The sequence below is a fragment of the Penicillium paradoxum genome, assembly GCF_028828445.1.
Source record: "Penicillium paradoxum strain IBT 22861 chromosome Unknown utg000002l_segment0_segment0, whole genome shotgun sequence".
Taxonomy (NCBI): domain Eukaryota; kingdom Fungi; phylum Ascomycota; class Eurotiomycetes; order Eurotiales; family Aspergillaceae; genus Penicillium; species Penicillium paradoxum.
This window is the reverse complement of record NW_026643180.1, coordinates 1157600-1177815: the sequence shown is the minus strand read 5'-3', so window position 1 is coordinate 1177815 and position 20216 is coordinate 1157600. Positions and strand designations below refer to the sequence as shown.

Genomic DNA, 20216 nt, shown 5'->3' with positions numbered 1-20216 from the left:
TGTCCAGATGGTTGGTGGGACTGTTGGTTAGAAACGCTGGAAGGGTTCCCAGTGCAGCTATTGAACTCCGAGTCTACTGTACACTGTTCATTGCATACCCTAGACTGGGAAGTGTAATAGACTGTCTACAATATAAATCCATAGTACACCTTTGACTAACGTCCTCGTAGGCTTTGCTCTCATTCGATCTATAAAGAGTTTATCTTCCTAGGGGGTCATTAGGATCGAAGAACCGGTGTTTATAGAGAAACTTATAAATGGTGAGATATGGATACTACAGAGGTTGATACCTATCATCTACACACTGCACGCCATAACGCCTTCTAATTTGGTAAGATCGAGGTACGCCGAGGGTTCTTCTGGAGTCCTACGTTTTTCTTTGAAGTCCAACATTGTGCCCTTTTGTATCTACCTATGCAGGTCTGTGCACAGGGAGTACGACACAGAGATCCAGAATATACATAGATCGGTGGGTCAGGCGTTATTCTGAGAGATGTGCTTTGTTAAAGACAAATCCTTTTATAATGAAAGAGAAAAAGTTGAAAGAGAGTCAGATCTGCATTCCACACATGGCTTTCCATATCCACACAAAGTCATCGACCTCATAGGTCATGGCGTAATGTCCGTATAGCCTCGCCTTGATCAAAACCGATGATGTCGCTTTGGGGGAAAGCTCCGCCACCTCACCGCCCGCGGCAGGCCATCCCCACGGTCTGGTCCTTCTCAGCCTCATCACTTTGCTCCTCGTCTGCCTAATATTGTTTTTCTGGGTTTTGTCCTAGAAGTTCCCGAGGCTGCGCTTTCTTGCCTGTTGTCTTTGCCGCGAAACCCTCCCGCTGTTGAAAATACCCCCTTCTCACGAAGCGCCTCCAGTCATTCGATCACCTGGAGATCTTCGAGGCGTGACCTGTGGCGTTGCAACCCTCTTGAGGTAAATACAGGATGTGTAGCTTAGAAGGTTACTAGTGAGAGTCTAGAGCACATACTGACAGGTAAAGCAGGATCTTCAGCCTCGACCGCCGACTCTCTTCCACATCCCACCCCGGACCCCTGCAACCACGATGTCTCTCACAATGCCACCGGTGCCTCACAAGGATGACCTTGATTCAACGTGAGCAGTGATAATGGCGGGAAAATGTTTGAACGTGGCAGTAGGATGGGCGCTAACTCTGGATTAGTTGGGCATTCCTAGAGGCGGGGATTGAGAGCGTCATGCTTAACCTCGACTCAGGTATTGATATGAAGACTGTAAGTGGAATGCTGTACAATTTACAACTCCATGGCAAGTACTTTTAAAATAGAAGCTGACTAGTTATCTGTGGATAGTACATGGGTCTCTATACGTGTGTTCAACGTTGAATCCTACGTCTTGCCTGATGAGAACCGTGCTCACATTCTGATTACAGGGCCGTTCATAACTTCTGCACTTCCCAAAAAGCCGTCGCTACCGGACATGGTCTACAAGGACAACGTGGGGGTTGGTTACTCTCCCTTAATGCCGCATCCTCGGCTTCCCGGATGGAGCTGACCTGGACTAAAGCCCACTTGCTGGGTGAGGAACTGTACAAACTACTCGGCGAATACCTATCACGTCATCTGAGTGAAGTGTACAAACAATCACAAAGCCACACCGAGGAAGGCTTGCTTGGATTCTACATCCGTCAGTGGTACCGTTACACAACTGCTGCCAAATATGTGAACCACCTTTTCCGATACCTCAACCGTCACTGGGTAAAGCGTGAGATTGATGAGGGTAAGAAAAATGTCTACGACGTTTATACCCTACACCTGGTTAAATGGAAGGGGGACTTCTTTGAGAAAGTTCACGAGAAGGTCATGGACGCCGTTCTGAATCTCATCGAGAAACAACGGAACGGGGAAACCATCGAACAGTCGCAGATCAAGTCCATTGTCGACTCCTTCGTGTCACTGGGCTTGGACGAAAATGATAGCTCCAAGTCAACACTGGATGTCTATCGGCAGTACTTCCAGCAGCCGTTCATCCGTGCCACCAAAACCTATTATGAAAATGAGTCACGGCAGTTCGTAGCCGAAAACAGCGTGGTGGAGTATATGAAGAAGGCTGAAGCTCGCCTGGAAGAAGAGAAAGGTCGGGTGGGCTTGTATTTGCACCCAGATGTCACCAAGACCTTGACCGACACATGTCTGTCTGTTCTCGTCACCGCTCACTCCACTTTGCTTCGCGACGAATTCCAAGTCTTGCTGGACAATGAACGCCAGGAGGATCTTGCTCGTATGTATCGACTCCTCTCCCGTATTAAGGATGGCTTAGACCCATTGCGCACAACCTTTGAGAACCACGTGAGGCGGGCCGGTTTGGCTGCGGTTGAGAAGGTTGCTTCCGAGGGGGAACCCTCGAGCCCAAGTTGTACGTTGATGCACTACTGCAAGTTCATACACGATACCAGAACTTGGTCAATGAGGCCTTCAACGGCGAGTCCGAGTTCGTGCGTTCTCTTGACAATGCCTGCCGGGAATTTGTCAATCGGAACCGTATCTGCAAGACCAGTTCCTCCAAGTCACCCGAGATGCTGGCGAAATATACGGACTCGCTTTTGAAGAAGGGATCCAAGTCCGCTGAAGAGTCGGAACTTGAGGAGATGCTGGTGCAGATCATGACTGTGTTCAAGTACATCGAGGATAAGGATGTCTTCCAAAAGTTCTACTCCAAGAATCTGGCCAAACGCCTGGTACATGTCAGCTCTGTTTCTGATGATGCGGAAACAAGCATGATCAGCAAGCTAAAGGAGGCATGTGGTTTCGAATACACCAACAAGCTACAGCGCATGTTCCAAGACATGCAGATCTCCAAGGATCTGAATAACAACTATAAGGATTGGCAGGACAAAGTTCTAGATGATGAAGACCGAAAGAGAATGCCCGATGCCCACTTCCAGATCCTCGGAACTGGCTTCTGGCCCCTCAATGCCCCGACCACTGCCTTCTGTGCGCCGCCGGAAGTTGTCAAGACCGCCGAGCGGTTCCAGAAATTCTACTTTGACAAGCACAGCGGCCGCAAGTTGACATGGCTGTGGCAGCTCTGCAAGGGCGAGATCAAAGCCAATTATATCAAGAACGCCAAAGTACCTTACACTTTCCAAGTATCGACTTACCAGATGGGAATTCTTCTGCTTTTCAACGAAGCAGACACTCTATCCTACTCCGACATCGAAAAGGCCACCACCCTAGCGACCGAGATTCTCGACCCTAATCTTAGCATCCTGCTCAAGGCCAAGGTCCTCACTGCCATCCCCGAGGGTGCTAAGCCTGACCCCTCCACCTCGTTCACTCTGAACTACAACTTCAAAAATAAGAAGGTGAAGGTCAACCTCAACATTCAGATCAAGTCTGAGCAAAAGGTCGAAGCAGACGATACACACAAGACGATAGAAGAGGATCGGAAGCTTTTGCTCCAGGTATGTCTTCCAACTAACTTTCATTCCTCACAGTCCGTCCTAACCTGGCTGTAGTCCGCCATTGTCCGCATCATGAAGTCGCGCAAAAAGATGAAGCACGTCCAGCTTGTCCAGGAAGTCATCCAGCAGGTCAAGTCCCGCTTCCCGCCCAAGATCCCCGATATCAAGAAGAACATCGAAGCTCTCATGGAGAAAGATTATATTGAGCGTATGGACGGTGATGAAATCTCCTACATCGCCTAAAACAATCTCAACCCATCTCCACCAATATTTCACAGCAACTTGCTTCTATCGCTTTTTTCTCTATCGTTTTCTACTCTTGCCTCCACCTTTTCTTTCCTGCAAGAATAGATTCTCAAGACCATCCTCAACCCTTTATCACCGTCAATGACGGAAACACAAGGCAAAAGAGACTGGATCCCTGTTGGTCTAGGAAAGGGCTTTTCCCATGAGTAGTTAACGAATGAAAACAAAGGCAAATAGGAGCATGGGAGTTCTTTTTTCATTGTGTCGGCGATTTATTTTATGTTTCCATCTTCATAGCGCTGAGACGACCAAACCAATCATGACCTGGATGTTTCCTTTGCTCTTTGCTCTGTTTTTTTCTCCTTTCTTCCAATGACAAAATATAATAAAAAGGTGGATTTTCTTCTGTATAGATGGTTATTATTAGGGCTTCAGGTTCTGCAGGATCTCATAGCTTCAGAGCTCTATGAGAAATGCATTTCGAACGAAATAGCCCGATCTATTATAAATGACATGCAATATACAACGTAGATAAAGATATAAACACAACAACGATGGCCAAAAACGGCACACACATGATGAACGATTTCATTTCAATATTTCATTCAGTGGATCAACATGCGCAGCACCGGTGAGTCCTCGGGGCCCGGTGTAGATACACCAGCCCGACTCGGATGGAAGGAAGGCCTATGCAGAATCAACACAATCGACAAGAGAACCGTGCCAAAAATGGGCAATGCTGGGTTAACAGCGACGCCAAGTCGGACATATTAAGACAGAAGATATACACAGAAAACCTTTGAAGTACTCAAATCATTCTGGATGCAGGAAATGCGGCAAATCCACCAAGCCCAGAGCTTCTTAGTTCGTACCAGACGAGTCTTTATTCTGGGTTGGATGTGTCTCCTTGGCAGGCAAAGCTGTCATCGAATCGCCAAGCGATGAATCTACCTCCACACCCTTGGGGGTGGATTCGTTCTGGGTCATGAAACCACTTTCGTCGGGTTTCATGGTCAATCCCAGGCCTTCGGTTGGCGTAAGAGACACGGAGGAGAACCCGTCTGCATCGACGGTATCCTGAGCTGAAGACTTTCCTTCCTGGGAATCTTGGATGCGCTTCAGCTCCGTATCATCCGTGTAAGCAGGCAGGCCCTGGGATAGGGGAGACTTGGGGAACGGAGTATCGAAAGAATCGGAGGTAGAGACATCATCGCGGCGCTGGAATTCGCCGCTTTCGCGTCTGAGCAGGATGTTACTCCATCTTTTTCTTCTGCTGAGGCTGCGAGTAAGACCCTCGCCGTTGGGGCTTTCAGTGCGTGAGCCCTTGCTCTCGTTGCGTTCACTCCTCTTACTCTGGATGGAAAGGCGGCGACCCCGGTCCAAGTCAGTGAACTCGGTGGCGAGATTGAGGACCGAGCTAGATGGCGAAGTCGTAGTATTGGAGTTGGCGTTCGGGCTTGCGGACGTCCCACGCTTGTCTGTCCATTCGCGGCGTTTTTCACTGGCCCACGATCCCCATGAGCTGAGATAGGAGGTAGCTTTTTGGCTTGCGGCGCTTACGGAGGCTTGGGCCTGGGTCATGTCGACGGATGGCCTTGAGCGGCCTGCGAACCAAGACGCATCTGCGGGATTTTGCGAGAGGGTTGGTGAGAGTGGGGCTTCTTTGTCAAAGGAGGTGCGTTGCGACTGAGATTGAGAGATATATCTCTCCTCGGTGCGTTTGCGTTGAGCTTCGCGCATTGTCTCGATATCAGACCAGAAGTTGTTGAAAACTGCGCTCACTTTCTTTTGTCCGGTTGAGATGTGGCGGTTCAAGGCTTCTCGACCTTCACGGACTCGCTCATCAAGGTGGAGGTCTGCTACCTGCTGCGAGAGTCGCCTTTGGATATCGTCCATTGAGAGACCGCCGGCGTTTGGGTGTCGCGGCTCTGTGATAGAGAACAGAAGTGCATCGGAAGTGAGACGCGAAAACAAGGCGTAGTTGGAAGTGGTTTTCCACTGGGTGAGGAACTCTGTGTTGAAGTCGATTGCAGGGTCTCCTTCGATGTTGAAATTTTGCAGTTGGGCCCTGCTGCGATGGCCCGATTCTCCAGTATCACAGAGATAAAGCTCCTCATGGTATTTCATGCAAGATAGCAAGGCCAGCAAGTATTCTTCGAACTGCAGCCGAATGAATTCTTCTGAGCCCATGAAACCAAGGGTTTTGGGTTGAGATGGGTGATCCTCATCCCAGGTGTCATTCACAATTTGCGTGAGGAGGTCAATCCAACGCCTGTCGGCCGCGGAAAGGGCTAGGGCAGCGCGGAGCGAAGGAGAGTTGATGACAATACTATCTTCGTCAAGGTTGATTAGAATATCGCTGTATCGGTCCTTTTGTTGTAGCAGCAATGAATTTGTTGAGCCAACCACATATGATTTCGTCCCATCATCCGCCAGCAGATCCAGCAGCTGGAGAGGTGTATAAGGACCAAACATGCTTCCCTTGCCGAAAATTTGCAGTGGAAGGCCCATGTAAGCCAACAAAGAACTTCTGTCACTCGTCTTGAGAGATGTTGGTTTCTCAACACTCTTGGAATAGCTGTCGAAAGAAGGATCCGCACAGTCTTGCAAGTTGTTGATGAGACCGGGTATTAAAGATACAAGGGAGAACTGAATCATGCACAGGCGTTCACAGCGCGTCCCGAAGAACAGCATTTTGGGCTGCAACAGTAGTGCCTTGAAAAGGACCAATGTCTGAGATTTAAATTCGTGAATCATCTCCCGAAGCGAAAGGCCTTCATAAATTAGCAAAGACATATGTTGCAATGGAAAATATCCTTACCTAAGTTGTGGTCTTTCGGACCATCGTCATTCAGCAAAGCAATCACCAAGCCCTCGCGGAATTTCTGCATCCATGTTAGTATCCCATTATATCCACCATCTCAATTGGCGCATACATTTAGAATATCAACATCGGAGAAGTCGCTGTTATCAAAAGCGGACAGTTAGCCGCAATTCCAGCTCCCGGCCCTTTCCTATCTGCATCCCCATGCCAGCGCACCCAGGAAGCATATGGGCTATCAGGGAACGCATATCCTACATACCGTTGCGCAAACCAAGCGGAAGTCACCACGGAGAGTTTCTCGCGCAATTGACCCACTCGCTGCGGAGTATCCGTAACGACCACTACAGCCTTCTGCACAGTTGACCGAGTCACCTCGGGCGAGCGGTTGATAAGGAGGCTCGAGTCCAACTGGCGAGAACAAGCGATTCCGAAGAGAGAAGTCCCAGGTGTATTTGGGGTATCAATTCGGCGGAGTGTGAAATAGGAGAATTCCTCGGTTGACCTGCAAAATTGAGGGGTTAGTTGGTCTGGCACAGAGTAATTCCGCTTGTTGCGGAATTGCGCTAGGGGAGCGGGGAGGTATTTTTCAAAGAACAGGGTGTCATACAGATGCGCTCCGTCAGACAGGGCCATGAATGGTAGCAGAGACCAGTCATTTTCGATTGCTGGGTCGGTTCCATCGTCGGCAATGCAATGCTCAATCTCGGGACCACTGCGGGATGAATGTCTCGGTCAGCCAAATCCCTTGATCAATCCCGCCTTTTTGTTTGCGTCAAGAAGAGCGGGAAGTTTTGCGAATGTCTCGGTAGCTCACCGTGCATGGTGAAAGTCAATGACCAACACAATCGGGTCTTGTTTATGCTGAGTAGCCATCGGGGGATATGATACGGGCGTGAAAAATGCAGTCAAGCTTTATAGGGATGGATAGATTCAACAGTTTGCGACACGAGGTGGTTCTCCTCCAAAACCTCGACGTGGGTATCCCATGAGACGACGATCATCGCAAACAGGGGAAAGTAGCTGATACGGTTATCGCACACGTTCTGGCGGGCGGTGAAAGCTAGCCCCGCTAGTATCTGGAGCTGCATACATGTAGGGACTCCATCCTCCATTCTCCATCCTCCCATCCTCCCATATTCCGTTTCTACATGGTATATGCCTGCATGTACGGAGTACGGAGTACAGGATAATATCTAGCAAGGTTGAGCGTTCCTTTTCCTGCTTCTTGCTCACTGAATCGGACTGACCTCAGGAGCACACCCCTGATTCTCAAATCAACAATGAAATCGCTAGCCCCACTCAATGCAGTCTTTACCAACGAGACTTCGAACCAGATCTTGTGCAAGGGTGTTCGTCTGAAAAAGCAAAGCAAGAAAAAGGCCCTAGGACTCCCCCTTTTCATCGCAAAAGCTTTCCATGGCTCGTAGATCTGAAACGCTTGATACATGCTTGAAAGGGACAGCTCAAAGAATCGATTTCGCTAGTCCAGCAATGATCGCTTTCTACTCAATAAGACATAAGAAACAATCCTCTCTGTTCGTATGCAAATGCCATCGAACCCGTCAAAGCGCCCGGACGAGGGATTTTGGGTTTATTAGAGGAGACCCACCCGAGAGCCCGGAGCCTCGGATTCGCACCATTTGGACTTGACCTCGGGTATGAAGAATGCTCATATACTCCGTAGACACTTCTCACCAAAACAAAAGCCCTTGAGCAGCATCCGCTAGGCTGAGAATCAAATTCAAAGGCTGGCCAATGTTGTGTTGAATATGTCCTCCCTTTGCGAGGTGTATCTCGATTCAGCCCGTGTGAAAACTCCTCTTCTCATTAGAGGTGGAGTCCTGGACCAGAATAGCTAAGGAGATAGTATAGGTTACGGGTCTTCTCGTCTTCATTCTAGCTGCATGGTCGCTCCAGATAGATTCAAAGTGAAGACGAGGGAAAAGGCAATGACAATGATGATGAGTTCTATCACCCAAGATGGCTCGCTTTACTTCGTACTCTGTACATCCATACATGTTGCTATACGGCGTTAGTGCACCAAAGCCTACTCCGGCAACGACGACGGGGTATACTATGGCGAATTCCTATTACTGTTGTACAGATGCGCTCTTTGTACTCCGTACGGAGTATGGGACTTCGCGTCGTCCAATAGAGTCTCGAGGTCCTGTGCGGCTGTGCCCCAAAAAGGAAGGTCATAAATCATTTGGTATAATGTAAATAAGACCTCAAATTGGATACAAAGAGCTACAGCATATATCCCATACTTCGTACGGAGTATTCCCTACGGGCATAGAGCTATCCTCTTCTTACCTTCCTACGTTTATACATCCCATGGAGTACTTCTCTCTCCCTTTCTTCACCATCACAGTCTCCCCAAAACACCGAATTAGTGCGAGAAACCCACGAAGGATCTACGGGATATCATACGAAGGAAAAGCGGGATCAAGAGTGAACACTGCGGGGTAGGGAGCGATTCACTCTGTAAATGCCACAGTGCACACGCTACGAGATAGTTACAAGAGTTAGGTGAATGGTCGCTTTTAGAAATCCGAATAACTCTCCAATGAAGAAAGTACAAAAAGGCACGTACCTACTCTAGATGTGGTTTGGGTGATCAATAGCTAGCGAAAGCGTCTTAAATCTCAAATATTCGTTAAGAACGTACCCCATACCCCGTACGGAGAACTCCGTATACATATGCTGTAGATAAATAACACAACAAGCAAGGCTGAGCTGAACAACTGGCAAGCGAACAGGGGTCTACTCCGTACTTGACGCTTCATTGTTGAGGGGTGTCAGTACTCCGTAAGGAGTATGGCGTGACCCTAAATTAGGACAACCGCAATGCATGAAGATTAGAAAGGCATAGTGCAAATGTATTTTCACCCAATGAAACACTCAGGACTCACTAGTACAGCGCCAATTCTGGTCTCAATCACATCAACCCGTGTACTAATGCAGGCCAAATTGCAACTCAGCCTCGGAGACGGCGCGTGAAATTAACCAGATGCCATACATGTTGAAAAGCTCCGATAGCTCCGGCGACAGGTCATCCCAGAGAAAGGCCACGCTATGGTCTCTGCCGTTGCAGGAGCGTGGCTGGGGGAATACGAACAGGCCTTGGGAGTGAACTGTTTAAACGGAGTACCCCGGCGGGGATATCATTACGGCCAAATTCTTGGCATTGGGGTCCAATTCTTCCTCTTCAACTGCGAAGAAAAGCGCACAGTCCTACCGGGTGATAGAGACGACCGGGTTCGAACCTTCAAGTGGAAGTGACTGACATGTGCGGAGTACGTTTCAGGGAAGTAAGAAACGCTTTGATATCAGTTGTATGTTTCTCAAAGGGCCTCTAGGCACTGCCAGGGAAGCCATGGAATACGAGGCTCTAGTGCAGCGGACTCGCAATAAGATTAGTGTGATGGAATTGCATCCTAGTAGGCCCACCAGGGCGATCAACGTGCAAAAGTCTCGGCTAAGAGTCCTCGGCAGAAACGCCCAACAGGAATTATTAAAGCCAGAAGTTAGGCATAAATCAAACGAGTCGCTCTTTGGCGAGCTCTGCAGTTGTTTGTGGTGTCTCATCTTTATGTTGGCTACATTGCTCGAAAGCAATCCTAATCACAGCTTCATAGCCTAGGCTGTTCACCATGGCCAGCCCTGAAAGTGACCCGAAAGGTCACCGATACCAGCCTGCTCATGTCTCCGAAGTAGCCACCGAGTCACAGACTACTGTCACTGAGTATAAGCGCCATCCAGTGTACTCTCCCAGCGAATGGCTTTTGGAATCGATAAGTTCGATTCTTGCCCTGGCCCTTGTCCTTGCCATTGCCCTGATCTTTTGGTATATGGACAACAAGCCTCTCTCTGCCTGGAACGCCCGCGTCTCTCTCAATGCGACAGTTTCTATCCTGACGACTGCATGCACTACGGCATTGATGCACGGGGTTAGCACATTTATCGGACAGTCTAAATGGCTTCACTTCAAGGACAAGTCTAGCAAGCTTGCTGACTTCGAGACATTTGACGGAGCGAGTCGCGGTGTCTGGGGGTCTATCCTGCTGCTGACCACGGTCAAGTGGAATATAGCCACCATCGGCGCATTTATCACGATCCTACGACTTGCTTTCGCGCCGTTCGCACAACAGGTGGTTTCGATTGAGCAGCGAGACATCATCTCCGTTTCCGACATCGCTACCTTCGGATATGCGCACAATTACCAACACCCTATATCGAGTGGATTGGCAAACTCTGGCCCCAGTAAGCATTGTTGAGATCTACACAACCGGAACAACAAGCGCAGCTAACATGCTTCTGACTAGGTAGCTTCCCGCAGGATCCCGGTATGCAATCCGCGATCATCCAGGGCCTGTATGGTCTCAACGCCACGGAAAGTTTCAACTGTCCCGGGGCATGTCGCTGGCCCGAATCATACACATCAATTGGGTTCAAGGCCGAGTGCAGGAACGTCACCCAGGAGACATTGAAAGCGGCCACCTGCGAAGGTAGCGAGACCGGACAACGGCTTTGCAACATGACAACACCAGGCGGAATCCGCCTTGCATCTCGCTTTTAGCTTACCGATCTTGGGACAGCATTCTACATGAATACAACTTCGATAATAGACAGCAAACCCGGATCTGAGTTCCTAGACCCCTTTCCCGAAATCACACGATTCGCAATCTTTAGGTCGAGCCCGGATGGCAATTTCCATCTCCGCAACATAAACATTACAGACTGCTCCCTCTTTCTCACGGCTTATGAATATAAAGGTGCCAATGCCAATGGTAGTGATTTCCTTGTGACCAAGCGAGAGGTCGATTTCGGCGTGAAGAACCCTTGGAAATACTCAGACCAGTCCGTCAGCAGTATAAAAAATTACATCTATACCAATGAATCGACAGGTGGCGATGTTCATATTCCTGCGCTTCAAATGAACTATGCAAGTCTCACGACGCTGGAAAATTTTCTCAAGTCCCCGTCAATCGTTGTCGAATGGGTCGAAGGGAACTTTGTCAATACCGACCTCGGTCTCGCCGCGGCACTAATGGGTGACGTGGACATTAACGATCGATTCGACAGAATGGCGACTTCCATGACGGACTATCTGCGGTATGGTCCGAATACCCAGTCTGCACGTGGCGAGATCATTCGGAGCGAGGCATATGTTTCCATCCGCTGGGGGTACTTCGTTGTTCCGATTGTGACTGAGGGTTTCGCCATTTTGTTCGCCATCTTGAGTATCTTTAACAATCGCCAGAGCCGCAGGGTTCCCCTGTGGAAGTCTTCGACGCTTGCTGTGCTGGCTTGTCAGCACGAGGAGCGGCTTGGGCTCCTGCGGGCTCCTGGCAAGGATCTCGACGAGATCGAGGACGAGGCCAAGAAGGCTAAGGTACGGCTGGAATAGGGTTAAGCTTAAGTTAATGTGAAAGGGTCAATGGGAAGATGGATCATAATAGACAGCCTAGTTAAATAATATAGGGTGTTCACGGACTGTGCTCTGGGCACAAAATGTACTTGAAAGGAGATTTGACAGGTCTTCGATTTGTATGATATGCACTGGGTGTTAATGTCGTCCCGAAGGTTTGATAGGAACTAGTACCTATGATTTGGTCCATCACTTAGTAGGCGCTCCTCGTCAGAACCTATAAACCTAAGCAGCAGGGATCTTTACGACGGATCTGAAACCATCAACCTGTTACCCTGGTGCGCCATGGGGATGTTCGGGGCGTTCAAGCGAAGGGGCCAAAGAGGCTTTAAAGGTAAAGCGCCCTAACTTTAAAGTCATACAAAAACGATGAGATATAGTACAATAGCTAGGATTCGCGTATGGTCATAAACCATACTACTAGCCGGCGTATGGCTTTTGCTTGATTGTCTCTCCGGTAAAATTTTGATTAGAAAAACACTATGTATCTGGTACTTCAACTTCTATATTAGAAATGATCAACCTTTCTGCATGGTATTGGCGTATACTCCATATGGTCTACTTGATGTATTGGAGACATTTGGAACTACATCGCATGAATGGAAATATTAAGAATTACGAGCCCATTGCTTGATCAAATCAAATCCCCAGTATGATTTCTCCTAATCACCAACCGATTCTGACGACGCCGGAAGAGCTATGAACAAGGATTTCCAGATAAAAAAAAGAGATAAAAAAGTTTGAACAGAGTAGAAAGGGAAAATATTGTAGGAAAAAAAAACAGGTGGATACGCCAGCTCTGTAGCACCTTTAAACGGATTTAGGGCCAGACTTCAAATTTTGAGACCGGAATTCAATGGTAAAAGAGCATGTCGTATGGGGAACCACGTCAAACCATTAAGAGAACGCCTGTCCAGCAGCATCACCCTGCACTGCACCCTGTACTAAAGCTTGGCCTGCTTCGTTACCTTGTTCAATATTGTGGAAGTCGAGAATCTCGGAGTACCTATAGCGGTGTAAAATTAGCAAAAGAAGCTTGTAGCGTAGTAACGGAGCAATCACATACATCATAATCTTCCAGGTATCAACGGGCAAATCGGCATCATTGAACGACCAATCGAATTTCTCTTGTGCGACAGGCTCATCGGTCGGGTCATGGTATGGTGCCAGATACTCATGCGCTAATGCTTCGGGGGCTTGGATACGTTGCTTGGGGTTGAAGACCAACATCCGCTCGAGCAGGTCAACCGCTAAAAAAGAACCGAATAAGTTAACATGACATGCTTCGAAACGCCTTATTCCGCTCAATTATCGCTTACCATCGGCATCGGCATTCTTGAATTTATTGGCGAGGGGCTGACGTTCGCGCTTTGGCAAGGACTTGACGAATCGGAGAGTCTGGAACCAAGTATGTTAGCATATTTCCATCTTTCGCCGCAGAATAACTACTCACATTCTCGCTGCAGATAGTTTGAATCACATCATCCGGGGAGTACCAAGCAGCTCCGTAATAATCGAGAACTGGTTGACATGGTCTTTTCCGGGGAAGAGCGGCTTTCCTTCCAACATTTCAGCGAAGATGCAGCCCGCACTCCAGATATCCACCTCAACATCGTACTTTTGCCAGGTAAGCATGATTTCAGGTGCGCGGTAGTATCGCGTCGAGACATAACCGGTCATCTGGGGATCCTGAATACGGGCAAGACCGAAATCGCAGATTTTCAGATCGCAATTTTCATTAATCAAGATGTTGCTTGGTTTCAAGTCCCGGTGGACCACCCCGGCGGAATGAACATATTTCAAGCCGCGCTACCAGGAGTCAGATTTTGGTGGCCTCGGACATTATTCCCGTGGAAGTCTTACCAGAATTTGGTATAAGAAGTACTGAATGAATTGTTTTTCAAGGGGTCGCGAGGTGAGAAGTCGGTGGAGATCGGTTCCCAGAAGCTCGGTGACGAAATAGCTGCGGTTATTAGCTTACGCCTTCAACCCCACCTTGCAGATAGGGGAGCCTTACATATCTTCTAAAGGCGAAATGAAAATATCACTCAAGCTAATAATCTGTATACTGTCAGCACGTAATCCTGGGCTGTTTGGTCGATGATATACGAACATTCTCGTGACGGAGATGTTTGAGGAGCTTCAGCTCCCGGTAGGTTCGCTTGGACAGAACGGGGGTGCTGAAAGGCTTCATGATCTTCTTAACAGCGACGGGCTGCGCAGTCAATTGGTCTCTCGCGGAGCTATTGCATTGGTCGCTTGGTTAGCATGGTCTTAGGCGTGGAAAGGTCGCCTCGTGCGACACAGAATGCAACATACCAGACCAGCCCGAAGGCACCCATTCCCACCGGCTGCAGTTCCGTATACCTAGAAACCACGTTAGTATCAAGATTCTCCCTGAGACACCTGTTGGCGCGCGGAGAGAGACAGGGCAATGCGAACCGGCTGGTGATCTCGAAAGTGGTGCCGAAAATCTGGGCACGCACGAATTCCGCCATGATGAAAGTGGGGTATGCGGGCAGGTAAACAGGAAAGAGGGGACTTTGAAGGGAGACTTCAAGGAAGCAAAGAAGCCGAAAGGAAGAGGATGAAGGGACGAGTCAAAAAATTGCTAGAAGAAAGGGGTCGCAAAGAAAGTAAGTGTGTTGGCACCAGGTGTGGGGAAGGGACGTGAAAAGCGCAGAAAACAAGGCCGATGACGTTTGCGACAGCCCAGGTGCCCTTGAGGTGGCTGACTCAGCATGGGTTTCTATATTAATGGCCGATTTCTTGATCCGGGTGTTGCGATCTCGTTGCTTATTTTCCTTATTCGTATTTTCATTTGCGATACTCACTGCGACTACATTCTCCTCTTCCCTCTTGCAAGTCCCACCTATCCCATTGCATATTTCATGGCTGTGATATGAGTGTCTTGCCGAATGTGCGCACTTCCTTGGAAGTTGCCTTTCGCTCCACAACCAGGCGGCCCAGGCCCTGGTCTATGCCACCGGAAGAGGCTTTCCTTGAACGACATTGCTCTTTGCGCCGACCAGGATAGAACATCGAACCTATATAATCAGTTGTATGCTATACAATGCAATCATATATCGAGAGTCAAATAATTGCGCTTAGCCCGCCCGATAATCAGGATCTGGAGTTCTTGGGCCTCTGGTTCACCAAAGCCTTGGCAGTTCAGACTGAAGCATAACCCCTCACCTTCGATCGCCTGAAAGAAGACACGATGAACGTTGATCTGTATCAAGGTCTAGATCACAATTGAGCTTATTATCTGATCCTCTTATAGGTCCGGTCTACTTTCCCGGGAGGCTATTGCTCACTACATAGGTGCTCGCGAGAGAGACCGTTCTCCGGTCTAGACTGAGGTACATCCTCTCTGCCATATCCGAAGCATGATAGACGGTTCTACTTTCCATAATCGGCTATTTTAGATCTTTTATGACGTGATATTGTGCCTGCAGTAATGGGCCTCGAAATATTGCGACAATCCCTGCCTCGAAGAACCTGGGAGGATCTGGGAGGTGCATTCAACCATACTGGCCATATACCATGCAACCCAAGAAGATGTTAGTAACCCAGAGACCCTGCCCAGGTGTCCAGGTGGCTTATATTATCAATTTCCACGGAACTGCCCGGGTCCTGTCATTGTACGATGGGGTTGGCGGCTGAGGCATGTGAAACAAAATCTGCCACGCTACTGCGGCCATGCAACAAAGATCATTTGAATGGGGTAGTTATGACTGGACAAGTATGCAACTCGTTTTAAACTCTGGGGGGTGCGAAACCTTTCGGAGTTTCATATTCGTTGAGCACAGGCGGTAGGAGAGTCTGTGTGGTATCCCGATCCCCATTCTCCATGTCAGGTCTGACATACACATGAATGCTTGTACAAACCCCTCCCCACGATCTTGATTCCTGCACCCCCTACAGATCCACAGGGCTGAATTGATTTCCCTGTTATTGGGGGGGGCAATGGGGTCAGTGCCCAGCTTCACCGCACATCCGAGAACGATCAATGGACGAGGGAGAACGGACACCTCATCTCCACCGGCTCATCTCGGGATTCAGATGAACCGATATAAGTACAACCTCGATATGGGACTATCCGGTCGTTTATAATCAACCATATACTCCGAAGACCTAACACAACCCCGCCTACCTGCCTGAGGCAGAGGGTCTGCGTCACTCTCCACTTTTAAGCCCCAGAGTGGGTTGAAGAAGTACGTTGTACGGAGTACGGAGTACTCCGTACCGAATACAGAACTCCTGATCAGAGATTTAAGTCCATGAAGATCGGCGTTTTAGATCAGAGATTTGGAGGAGCCAAAATCTTTCGGACCTTTACCTCGAAGGGCTCGGAAGTCAGAATTGGAAACAATTGAAGCCGTAATATGCGAGAACACATGATCCCACATGATCACATACGAGGGTCATCTACTGTGGACGAGTCTACATGTCTCCTTTCGCTTACAGAGACTCCCACATGATACTATCTTATGTAGGCAAGAGGTTACGGAGTACTACTACTCCGTGTGTGATTTGTGAGGCTATGATTCCAAAAAAAACCCCCCGAAATACTAGATGATACCCTCCATGTTCAATCTGACAGCAGAACGTGCCCAATCTCTCCCCGGGTCTTTCCTGAGCACCAGGTACTTTAGAGATCAGCGATCGGCCGAGGTCCAGGATCGTATAACAATGAGCTCCATGATATTAATAGAAATCCAAATGACATAGGTAACATGGCATATAAAAAAGAAGAAACGAGAAACAAAAGAGAAAAGACACCGATGAGGCCAAGACGTTAATTACCAAATGTAAGCGGAGCCATACACGTTTCTTACCCTCCCTCCAGTCTGGCATCTCCACTCCCCCCAGCATGACGATGGTCGCACTGACACACACTCTCTGATTCTTGAAACTCCTCTTATTACTCTCTCTACCTTTTATTACATACTCTTATAGCCTCATTTCTTCCTGAGTCATCCTCAGTTCTCCGCGTTTACCCTCTCCCGGTCCGCCCCATCTCTACCGCTCGACCCGAACTCCACGCCTCTCCTTCCGAACTCGCTATCCCTCCGACCCCAACGTTTCCTCAGAGCTTTGAAGGCTGGCACTGTCCTAAGCTACACTGAATTTCCAATCCTTATCCTGATCTTGCGTGTCGCTACCATTTCAACCCCTTCTGGTCGCGCTGATCCTTCCCTTCCCCGTGCGTGGCGCTGGGCGGAAGTCTTTCAAATAAGGCTCCGGCCATTTTGACCGGCAGATTTTGTTCTTTGCGCGCGGTTGATGATTCTGCTCCCTGCTGGTCTGGGTCACTGACGATTCCACAATGGGGTCGTGTTTTAGCTCGGAGTCCGCGGGGGACGTGGAGCAGAAGAAGCGAAGCCAAACCATCGATCGCAAGCTAGAAGAAGATTCTAGGCGGCTGCGAAGAGAATGCAAGATTCTTCTGTTGGGTAGGTATCCAGAACTTTGCTGCTGGCAGAGCCTATTTAGAGGAGTTGGCTAATTTCAATCCAGGATCTGGGGAGAGTGGTAAATCGACGATCGTGAAACAGATGAAGATCATCCACCAAAATGGCTACACCATGGAAGAGCTTGCGCTATATCGATTGACCATATACAAAAATCTTCTGGACTGCGCCAAAGCTCTCATCGGAGCATACCACTATCTCCAACTCGAACCGACCAGCCAGAAGGTACAAGAATACATCGTCTTCCTGGAGGAGTACAACGTTGATCCGGATCCCAACACTGCGCTTGATTCGAAAATTGGCGATGCGGTCACATATCTCTGGAACGACCCGTGTACATCAACAGTGTTGGAACATCAGAATGAGTTCTATCTGATGGACTCGGCACCATAGTAAGTCCATCTACCACCTATTGTCACCCCCTTTTTTTCCCCAAGGTCACATACTAACCCCTGACTAGTTTCTTCGAGGAAGCAAAGCGAATAACTGCGCCCAACTACGTTCCGGATGTTTCAGATGTCCTTCGGGCAAGAACGAAGACCACTGGTATCTATGAGACACGGTTCACGATGGGCCAGTTGAGCATACAGTACGTAGACACAGTCCTCGACATTCACAACGTGGGATATCGCTAACCAACTATAGCATGTTCGATGTGGGCGGCCAGCGCAGTGAGCGAAAGAAATGGATCCATTGCTTCGAAAACGTGACATCCATCATCTTTTGCGTTGCGCTCAGCGAATATGATCAAGTGCTACTTGAAGAAAGTAATCAGGTATGAGATGTCAACATCCGAAAGACAGTGAACCCGAGCTAACGAACCTTGTAGAATCGAATGATGGAAAGTTTAGTTCTCTTCGACTCCGTGGTCAACTCTCGGTGGTTCATGCGGACAAGTATCATCCTTTTCCTGAACAAAGTCGATCTGTTCCGCTTGAAGCTCCCCCGATCACCGTTGAGCAACTACTTCCCCGATTATTCGGGCGGCAACGATGTGCACCGTGCCGCCAAGTACCTTTTGTGGCGATTCAACCAGGTGAATCGCGCGCACTTGAACCTATACCCACAGTGAGTTCCCATGCTCCTAACAACCCTAGTACATGCACCGTGGTTTCTGACCCCCTCCCTCTAGTCTCACCCAAGCGACTGATACCTCGAATATCCGTTTGGTCTTTGCAGCAGTTAAAGAGACCATCCTGCAGAATGCCCTGAAAGATTCGGGTATTCTATAGCCGCTGGAATATGCCCCGAAGATCCCGTCACACAAGCATTGTCCTGTGCATCATTCTTTCTGAATCCAACCTTACGACCAACACCGTCCCTTTCCTCGATGTCGCCCTCGGTGTTTCTTGATTCCCCCTCTTCAAGAGACTATACAAACAATTTTTCTCTGTTCACTCATACCCTTATTCATCCTTTTGGTTCTTTGCTTTTAACCAGCTGCGGGCGTTGATGGCGTCTTTAAGGCTTTCCCGGCTGATTTCCCAGGCGCTGGTTCTGGTTTAGGGTATTCCTATCTGGTGTATTCAACGTGACTGTTCTCGGTTTAACATGGGTCTATGTTCCGGTAAGGGTCTCAGTAGCATGTTCAACCAGTCACATATGCTACTGTTTCTGTTCCATGTGCCTCTTCCTGATTAAACCTCGGAATGAGCGTATGACCAGCCAAAAAAATCCCATCGGACAAGAACCCCCAGTGCCGGGGCTGAATATCCGCCGAACTTCCCTTTCATGTATTTGATATCCCCACGGGGACATTCACCAGTCCCCCTTTTGGGTCCCCGTTTCCTTGCCTTCGCTACCTATTGATATCTTTCCTTTCTGTCTCTGTTTCCAGCCTCGCATCCCATGGCAATTTTGGTGTCCTCCGCCATGTTCTGCTTTTTTTCTTCTATTCCCTTGTGCTATTTTCTCTTCTTTGTGTTTCTCTTAATTACCCTCCTATATCTAACTCACTATTAACCCGCGACCCCAGCGCTTCCATGCCTGATGCTTCCCGATTCCCTTTCGCCTTTTTGTTCCTGGTTAGGTTGTGGGGCTTTTTCAGCGTTTTTGTTTTGTCTCGAGGCCTATTGTCTTATGTGCTGTATAAATCGATACCGACAATAAGCCGGGTGTGGCACGGAGTAGGGGTTGGGATGTGCGCCGGGCTTTTTTTCTTAATGCATAGTTTTATTGCTGCTTGCTCGGCGAGCCTCGATATACCAATTCCATCCGTTTGAGTCTGCTGGTTGTTCCTGGATATTTTCTACTGTAGCTATTCTCACGTAGGAGGTAGCGCCCTCAAGGGATTATTTTCAACGGTTCGCCATGTCCTGTCATATGAGACACAGTGACTGGAGCTTGTCCCTATCACCGTCATGGCTGTTTGAGAACGCAGCCGTCGGAGATGAAATCGAGAGTCGAGACGATGAACCCGAACGTTGAGTTCAGGGCCAATCTCAATATGGCAAATTGAGTGTGAGGCCAGTTATGCTATTCGTCAAACATACCACCCTACTGACCAGCCTGCCCCTTTTATATATGGCGGGAGGTATCATCAAAAAAACATCCGACCAAGGGAGAAACATAGTCTGATAACTGACCCCCCGCCACCCACATCATCACACCCGACCACTCCTTGGCTAATACTCGTGATCACGAATTGAATGTCCAGAGCCCGGGCTAGAACCAGCACACTGCAGTCGAACACGTTGTACCTCCAGAATGAAGTCATCGTGCATGGAGGGAGCTGTCTGGGCCAGCTCCGGCCTGGAGCACGAGCTTCGGCGCTGCAATGCGCCCGGACGTGGCGTTAGCGG

General features: G+C 48.8%; 5 protein-coding genes across 5 annotated transcripts; 3 read left to right on the top strand and 2 right to left on the bottom strand.

Annotated features, from left to right (window-relative positions):
- Positions 1 to 992: 992 nt before the first annotated feature.
- culA (cullin culA) lies at positions 993 to 3680 on the top strand (the record flags this gene model as incomplete). Its single annotated transcript, XM_057171508.1, has 6 exons — positions 993 to 1111; positions 1179 to 1248; positions 1327 to 1343; positions 1407 to 2355; positions 2388 to 3437; positions 3492 to 3680. Coding segments are annotated over 6 exons (2394 nt in total), but the record flags the coding sequence as incomplete, so codon positions are not given.
- Positions 3681 to 4544: 864 nt separating this feature from the next.
- N7457_000439 (uncharacterized protein) lies at positions 4545 to 7380 on the bottom strand (the record flags this gene model as incomplete). Its single annotated transcript, XM_057171507.1, has 5 exons — positions 4545 to 6457; positions 6505 to 6568; positions 6620 to 6647; positions 6767 to 7219; positions 7322 to 7380. The coding sequence occupies 5 exons, from the start codon at positions 7378 to 7380 to the stop codon at positions 4545 to 4547; spliced, it is 2517 nt and encodes an 838-aa protein (XP_057035410.1).
- A 2780-nt stretch (positions 7381 to 10160) lies between these two features.
- N7457_000438 (DUF3176 domain-containing protein) lies at positions 10161 to 11917 on the top strand (the record flags this gene model as incomplete). The annotated part of the gene is made up of 3 exons (XM_057171506.1): positions 10161 to 10770; positions 10833 to 11015; positions 11106 to 11917. The coding sequence occupies 3 exons, from the start codon at positions 10161 to 10163 to the stop codon at positions 11915 to 11917; spliced, it is 1605 nt and encodes a 534-aa protein (XP_057035409.1).
- Positions 11918 to 12835: 918 nt separating this feature from the next.
- sakA (mitogen-activated protein kinase HOG1) lies at positions 12836 to 14436 on the bottom strand (the record flags this gene model as incomplete). Its single annotated transcript, XM_057171505.1, has 10 exons — positions 12836 to 12944; positions 13005 to 13188; positions 13258 to 13336; positions 13392 to 13398; positions 13419 to 13747; positions 13802 to 13901; positions 13956 to 13999; positions 14052 to 14181; positions 14258 to 14305; positions 14381 to 14436. The coding sequence occupies 10 exons, from the start codon at positions 14434 to 14436 to the stop codon at positions 12836 to 12838; spliced, it is 1086 nt and encodes a 361-aa protein (XP_057035408.1).
- A 2834-nt stretch (positions 14437 to 17270) lies between these two features.
- On the top strand, positions 17271 to 18647 carry gpaB (guanine nucleotide-binding protein subunit alpha gpaB; the record flags this gene model as incomplete). Its single annotated transcript, XM_057171504.1, has 6 exons — positions 17271 to 17397; positions 17462 to 17807; positions 17876 to 18004; positions 18061 to 18190; positions 18245 to 18483; positions 18548 to 18647. The coding sequence occupies 6 exons, from the start codon at positions 17271 to 17273 to the stop codon at positions 18645 to 18647; spliced, it is 1071 nt and encodes a 356-aa protein (XP_057035407.1).
- Positions 18648 to 20216: the final 1569 nt, after the last annotated feature.